Source organism: Oryza glaberrima, chromosome 8, assembly GCF_000147395.1.
Source record: "Oryza glaberrima chromosome 8, OglaRS2, whole genome shotgun sequence".
Taxonomy (NCBI): domain Eukaryota; kingdom Viridiplantae; phylum Streptophyta; class Magnoliopsida; order Poales; family Poaceae; genus Oryza; species Oryza glaberrima.
The window spans coordinates 12,524,801-12,532,850 of NC_068333.1; the positions used below are offsets into that span (position 1 = coordinate 12,524,801).

The window sequence follows — 8,050 nt, forward strand, 5'->3', positions numbered from 1 at the left end:
TAAGAATGTGTAGTGTTCTAATATTATTTGAGTTTTAATATAAGATTACTTTATTTGTAATTAGAATTAGTATGTAATTATTGACTACGGAATTGGTGCGACTCCTAGCAATTGACTATTGTAGTCTTAATTAGACTTAGCATATAAGCACGAAACACTTAGCATATACATGACTATTTTAGTCTTAGCATGTAATATTATTTGAGTTTTAATATAAGATTATTTTATTTGTAATTAGACTTAGTATATAATTATTTACTAGCTAGGGTTGTATAATATACGTCACCTAGACTTAGCTTATATCACGATTTGTAATTAGACTTAGCACGTAAGGTTGTTTAGGGTTCTAATGTACGACATTTACACTTAGCATACATGACTTAGATTGTTAAAACATAAATGTCTCGTGACTTAGCAGATGTTTCTTATATCAACAGATGGCTGACCGCGATGAGAAACAGATATTGTATGATACAATCGCGGAGGGAAGCAGCCAGTACTGGAATGAAGAAGAGGGGAACGAGGATCCAAACCAGTACTTGAACGAGGAAGGGAACGTGGAGAGGGATGCGGAGGGGAACCAGCAGGGGCACGTGGAAAGGGATGTGGAGGGGAACCAGGAGGAGGAGGCTAGTGATAGTCAACCCTCCGTTGGACAGAAGAGGGCACGCGGGCAACAAGGTGCAGCGAAGAAGCTTGAGGGTCGGCACATCATAACGGAAGTGGAAGAAGATGGACGTCCTAGTGCCCCGGCCGAAGCCGCCAAGAACTATGTACGTCACAGCGGTTGGGTTGTGCGGGATAACGTGCCTATCAGTACGGTGTACTGGCGAAGAACAAGGGCACGCGGAGATCATGAGAGCTTTGTCCCAGATTCGGAGAAAGAGATGCTGTGGACCACAATGCTCGAGACATTCACCCTTCCCGCGGGTACAGAGGACAAAGTGAAAAGGTGGACTCTGAAGAAAATGGCAGAACAGTTTCAGAGCTTCAAGGGAGAGCTGTACAAGAAATATATCCTGAAGGGGCAGACACCGAACTTCGACACATTCCCAAAGCTAAGGGATCACTGGGACGAGTTTGTTGCATATAAGACAGGTGAACAAGGGCAGGCGATGATGGAAAGAAACAAAGAAAATGCCGCCAAGAAGAAGTACCATCACCACTTGGGGTCAGGAGGCTATAGCGTCGCGATGCCGAAGTGAGAGGAGATGGAGGCTAGCTTGATTGAGAAGGGTATCGAACCGGCAACCGCCAATTGGCCGGAACGATTGAAGTTCTGGTACTATGCTCACGGTGGAACGCTCAACCCAGCTGATGGCTCACTGGTCTTCGGCGATCAGATACGAGAGGCTGCACGACGACTAACAGATGTAGTGGAAGCCTCCTCTCAGGGCACGTTCCGACCGGACAGAGATAGGGACGAGCTGACACTCACCCTGCAGACTCCAGAGCATCCAGGACGAACACGAGGGAAAGGGGTGATTCCTTGGAAGATTAGTTTCAAGGAGGACATCCACACGTACAGGAGTCGGATGAGGAGTAAGAGAGATACCGAGGCGAAGATTGCAGATCTAGAGTTCCGGGTATCGAGCTACGAACTCAGCATGCAAGAGGAGGTGGCAAGGAAGGTTGATGAACGCATGGTCGCACATCGGTCCCATGATCCCCAGCCGACCATTCCTCCTGCAATGGTGAGCCCGTCAGGAAACCGTAGCAGCTGCGCCTCAACGGGGCAGGTAGGATCACAGAGCATGGACGCCATGCAAACACAGGACGAATCGACCTATCCTGTTGATGACATCACTCAGCGGACACCATGTGAGCTGCATATTCCTTACAAGAACTTATCAATAAAGGTAAGCTCGTAATTTATATATTTTAGATTTAGCCATTCCGCTAGTTGCTGCTTATATATGTTGATTACTAATAAATAATCTCTCACAACATGAAGGTGGCGTCGGGCATGGCCATCCCAACGGACCCTTCAGGTACTTACCACTGCAGGCCGATTCCAGCAGGATATTCGAAGGTCGAAGTTGAGTTGGTCGAAGGCGCGTACGAGGACCTCAAGCTGGATTACCCTGGAGGAGACGGTGAGACGCATCTACGAGACACAAGCCATGCCATTATTCTATGGCGCAGGCGGTACATCATCCTCCCTGGGCGACAAGCGGCGTCTCGTGCACCATCTCCTCCGGCTCCGCCATCTCCTCCTCAGGATCCTGCACCGTCTCCTCCTCATGCTCCGCCAGTACCGTCTCCACCTCAGGCTCCAGGACCGACTCCTCTTCAGGATCCTGCACCGACTCCTCCTCGGGCTCCTACACCTACTCCTCCGCAAGCTCCTCTTCCGGCACCTTCAAAGTCAAGGGCCCCCCCAGCTCCACCGCCTGCCCACACAAGGGCAACGAAGAAGGCGAAAGTTGACGCCGTCAAGAACAAGGACCCGGGGTACGATTGCACGCAAGAGGAGCTTGACGCTTATGTTGCATCAGAAGTCAAGAGACAATTCAAGCCTCGAAGTCCAGAAAAGAAGATTCCTATAGAGCCCAGTGTCAGGAACTTCTTCAGGGGTATGTCTGCATCTGTCAAGGAGGCCATCAAGCTATCGGACTATGAGCGAACGCTGAAGAAAGCATCTTCTGGAAAGTCCAAACCAGTCCCTCAGCTTGGAGAGCAACCAAACCAGGAGATCGAGCCGTTGGTGACCGGTAAAGAAATGACGATAGAACAATTTATTACTGACACCGGTCTAACTACGGATCAATTGCTAGGAGTCACACCAATCGAAAAGGCGGAAGTGAAATACATGTACGAACTCGGTAAACCGCTTGTCAAGCCTGAGCTGCTGCAGTCCCTACCCACACAAATGTACAAGTTCCATCAGCTGTACATGGAGATGAGCGCCACCGGTAGAGAGATGATCGGAGCGAGGATCAGGGACACAGACTTCTTGCAAGGAGATGACATTCTCTGGATCAATTTCAAGGGAATCTACGAACTATACCAGCTGGACGCCCTTGACGTCTCTATTATGAGTTGCTGGATTTTGTAAGTATATCGTTCAGTTAGATTTCTTACTATACGTCTCCTTTAATTAATTAGGTCCTTGTATATAAGTAGACTATAGAAAATAATATACTCCCTTTTATCGTTGTAGAATGGAGATTCAAAGGGCCCGACGGCGGAGGGTTTTCGATACTGGATTCATCGACCCTCGGAGAGTAAACGTCGCAATGCTCGACCAATATCCACAAGAAACAGAGGACAATCTCGTCCATCTCCTGAAGGCGCAACATTACAAGACGTTCATACTGTTGCCGTACAACACAGAGTTAGTTTAATTTTACTGTCTTCCTACATACCAAATTTCATTCCCGTACGAACTTGCTAAGTGTTTCATATGTAATGCATCCCATGCACATTGCAGTTTCCACTGGGTGCTTTTACTCTTCGACCTGTCGGCCTGCACCGTCAACGTATATGACTCAATGGATAAAAAAGAGTCTACGTTTGACAAGGTTTTCGAACTTATAGACAGGTACCGTCATAAGTTCCTCTGTTAATTAAGAAAATCTTGTTATGTTAATTGCTACTACGAATCATAGCTTTAAACTCCATGTAGGGCTTGGTATCGGTTCCATCATTTGGTCCGCGGCAAATGGAGAGAAAGACTTAGGCGGAAGTTCAAATTTCCTGTGAGTACACATGCTCTACATTTATATTTCTCCGATTCAAATACATACAAGTATATATTAGTTATATCTCTCGTTGTTTGTCATTTATTTGTAGTGCGCAAAGCAAAAGCAGGGAACTAACTTGTGCGGCTATTACGTGTGCGAGTATTGCCATTGCCTTGCAGACCAAATCATCACCACAAGAGAGCTCGATGTACGTACAAATAAATTCAAAATTTCATTACGTAACGATTTCTTGTTTAATTACTAATCAATTTCATACATTCATATAGTTTATTCACATGAGGGATAACCTGACCACACACAAGGAATTTATCGCGGCGGTTCAAGAACAACTCATGGGATTCATCAACGAAGAAATCCTTGATCCCAAGGGTGAATTCTACTACGACGGAAACACAATTCACCGGTCCTTAGCTTCTGAGCTAGCAGCGAGTACTACTACGTCGAAATCGTAGCTAGCTAGAACATATAATGGATTATAATTAATACATGACTACATATGTTTCTATATGCATGTGTACACATTTTCTATAATGTAAATATATTTTGGTCATATATATATATATATATATATATATATATATATATATATATATATATATATATATATATATATATATATATATATATATATATATATATATATATATATATATATATGCATTTGCATAACATATATATATATATGTATGTGTGCATATATATGTATTGAAACATATATATGCATGGTTTATATATATATATAAACCATGCAGCAACAGGGCCATGCAAAAAAAAAAAAGGTCAGCTCGATCTTTAGTCCTGGTTGGTAACACCAACCGGGACTAAAGATGGCTTAGCTGGCTAAGCCATCTTTAGTCCCGGTTGGTGTTACCAACTAGGACTAAAGATCGATCTTTAGTCCCGGTTATTTCACCCGGGACTAAAGATAGCGATCTTTAGTCCCGGATTGGTACTCCCGGTTTAGAAACCGGGACTAAAGGGGGTTACAAACCGGGACTACAAAGGGTTTCTCCACCAGTGATATTAGCTGCATCCTTGAAACTGGAAACTGATTGTGTGGTGGCACAAAATGGAGACCTTCAGCTTGTTTGTGTCATCCACATCGCAGGACCACCATCAACCCAGGGTACCAATGATCCTCCTTGCGGTCAAGGTAACTGAAATTTTGAAAATAAATTATGGCATGATTATTAAATATTAATAGATAAAGTGGACATGATTACATAAAATAATGTTATCTAATTTCTAGAAATTCATGTTAGGCTAAGGATTGGTACTTACTACAATATGGACTAACAACCCCCATGGAAATGAAGCACAATTATCAATCTGACAATCAGTAGCAGTACACTGAAAATCCCGAAATCGATTTATCTAGCATTACACTAAACAATTAGCAATCTGACAATCTCTAATTGAGACTTAGCAGGCAGCCGTAATGAACACATATGGTCACATCATACGAGACCACCAGATCTAGAAGCAAATAAAGTAGACCAGGGTTGGAGGTGAGCATATTGCAATGTACCTGGAGGCGAGGAGGATCCTGGGGTGGCCAGCGCCTACCCAGGCCCAGCCAATGCTGCGGCGGCAGCACTCCGCCCAGAATGAGTGCAGGCGCGAGGGAGTTGATCGACTCGAGCACAAACCTCCTGAGTGTGTCAAGGGCAAGGAGAACGCCAGGCCTCAGCGTCTCCTGCGCGTCAGGATCAGGATTAGACGCGAAGGGGTCCTGAGGATGTGGGGCTGAACACTACTATGGAAACCTTCTTTACTGAAAAAGATGAACTAAATAAATAATTTATATGTTTGAATCGCAATCCTATCACTGAAAAAAAGTGGCAGGTTATGATCCTGCATAACTGAAAAAGAGTACTAATAATTTGTAGGAACAAGAGAAAGCTAATCTTCTGAAAAAAATGTGCACTCAGTTTATACATTGATTATTCCTTACACAAATTAGATTTAACTCATAGGCAGGCTAGAAAACATTAATTAGTTGATATGCAGAATAGCATATATGAGCTCATAACATAACTGTATTGAAACAACTCTATTGAGCCTCTCATAAAAGCACTCATATAGCAGCTTCTCACAAATATCACAGAGCATCTAAGATGTACCAGACAGTTATACACCCTAATAACATGGTTTATGAAGAATAGCATATGTGCTATGATTAAAACATAATAATTGTATTAAAACAATTCTATTGAGTCTCTCCTCTTAAAAGCACTCATATAGAAGCTTTTCACAAACATCACAGAGCATCTAAAGATGTACTAGACACCCTAAAACCATGGTTTATGCATAAGAGATATGACAGCTAAAAAGACCTGAATGAACTGTTAAACCAAAATCAATATCACACTTCATAAAGGTCATGAGAATGAACTGTTGACCCAACACTCACAATAACTTACAAGGCCATTCGGCATTCCTATTTAGATCTGAGTGAGATAGGGGAACCTCCTCTCCCACCCCTTGCACCAGTGGCTCGTGGATTTCTTCGGCTCGTGAAATTCTCCGGGCCTCCACCTTGTCCCGTACACCTGGTCTGCTGCTCAGGAAGCGAGGAGCTTCCAGTGAACTGCATGGAGGGCCGGACCCTTGGTCCCAAGGCGCGAGCAGGGGCAGTGTTGGGCCTGGAAATTCCTTGTACCTGAGTGGAAGAGTAAGTTCAGTACCTGGGAGATACGTTTCTAGAAACCTGAAACAAAAACACAACCAAAAGGTTCAACCCTAAGAATTATTCAGCTAATAGTTGCAGTACATGTTATCTATATTCAGATCTAAACAGGGAGCACATGAATCAATAAGTACATCTTGTTTACATGTCCACCTCACCACGTCACTTGTTGGCGACTACCGTGCCTGCTCGGACGACGCAGTAATCCACGCCATGGACGAGGGCCGTCCATGACGACGTCGACGTCATCTCCTTCTCTATCAGCCAAGAAGTCAAGACGACCTACGACCGCGACGTGGTCGCCATCGCCGCCTACAGCGCCATGGAGAAGTATTCCGTTCGTGGTGTGTGCCGGCAACCAAGGCCCCGGCGCCTCCACCGTGGAGAACGACGTGCCCTGGATGTTCACCGTGGGCGCCGGCACGGTCGACCGCTCGTTGGAGGCCAAGCTGCAGTCAACGACCGGCGGCAACCCCATCTTGGGCCAATACATGGCCAACAGGAAGAGGACCCAGGTGTCCTCTACGGAGAGGATGGGGAGTGCCGCTACTGCCTGTCCCGGAAGTGGAAAAGCAGGCGCTTTTTCGCGACAAGATGGTCATCTTTGAGGCCTTGAAGAGCACGCCTAGGGGTGGTAATCCCATCGCAGAAGCGGTGACCAAGTACAAGGCCGCAGCCGCTGTATCAATACAGCAGCCCGGCTACACATTCGACTTGTACGATTACGGGCCTGCTCGTCCTATCGTCCAAGTCTCCTACGACGAGCGCGAGAGGCTCAAGGGCTATGCGTCCTCGCCCGCGGTGATGGCCTCCCTCGAACTCGGCGATACAGTTCTGGGGTCGTCGATTCCAGCGCCCATCGTCGCTGGCTTCTCGGGCCGGGGTCCGAGCAAGCGCAGCCCAGGCATCCTGAAGCTGGACATCATGGCGCCAGGAGTCAACATCTTCGCTGGAGTACCGGACGCGCACCCGTACACGCCGTTCGACTTCATGTCGGGGACCTCGATGGCCACGCCCCACGTGAGCGGGCTCGTGGCGCTCTTCAGGACTCTTCACCCGCACTGGTCGCCCGCCGCGATCCGGTCGGCGTTCGTGACAACGGCCGACGTCGTGGACAACACAGGAAAACCCATCCAAGTTGAAAACCGAGCTGCGGCCGCTGGCGCGTACAGCATCAGGGCCGGGCACGTTCTTGTTATTTCTTAACCTTAACCTTACAGATAAAATCTACAAGCGTACGGAAAATACCGATGTAGCACTTCACCCGAGAGTATTCTCAGGTATCGGTTTTCATAGGAAACGTGTGTCGGCTCTTCATCAGGTAAAACTAAATTACTCACAGGTAAAACTAAATTACTCAAAAGATACTTCTATTATAATCAGAGTAATTAACAGAGTGAAAGAAATAAGAAGAGGATTACCGACAACTCCGGAACTCCTCTGACTTCTTTTACTCTACTCTCTCCCTAATCTAGTATACAATAAAGTACAATAGATCGTTTTATAATTCAGCTCAAGCTTGGAGTGCGTGTGAGAAGTGAAGTGAAGAACTCTATTCATAGGACAGGTATGACGGTTATAAAACGTGAAAAATCCATTCTGCCCTCCAACCGCCATTCAGGAGCTCATCCAGACCGTCCCTGCCAAACCCTGA

General features: G+C 45.9%; 1 protein-coding gene across 1 annotated transcript; it reads left to right on the forward strand.

Annotated features, from left to right (window-relative positions):
• Positions 1-6,626: 6,626 nt before the first annotated feature.
• Positions 6,627-7,602, forward strand: LOC127783046 (subtilisin-like protease SBT1.5). The gene is made up of 2 exons (XM_052310325.1): positions 6,627-6,911; positions 7,015-7,602. Exons 1-2 carry the CDS (start codon positions 6,627-6,629, stop codon positions 7,600-7,602), a joined length of 873 nt encoding a protein of 290 aa, XP_052166285.1.
• Positions 7,603-8,050: the final 448 nt, after the last annotated feature.

Excerpts from the sequence above, each read along its gene's own strand:
- LOC127783046 (XM_052310325.1), top strand. The coding sequence starts at position 6,627 with ATGACGACGTCGACGTCATCTCCTTCTCTATCAGCCAAGAAGTCAAGA. Across the intron at positions 6,912-7,014 it reads CCAACAGGAAGAGGACCCAG|AGCACGCCTAGGGGTGGTAA; the intron begins GTGTCCTCTACG and ends GAGGCCTTGAAG.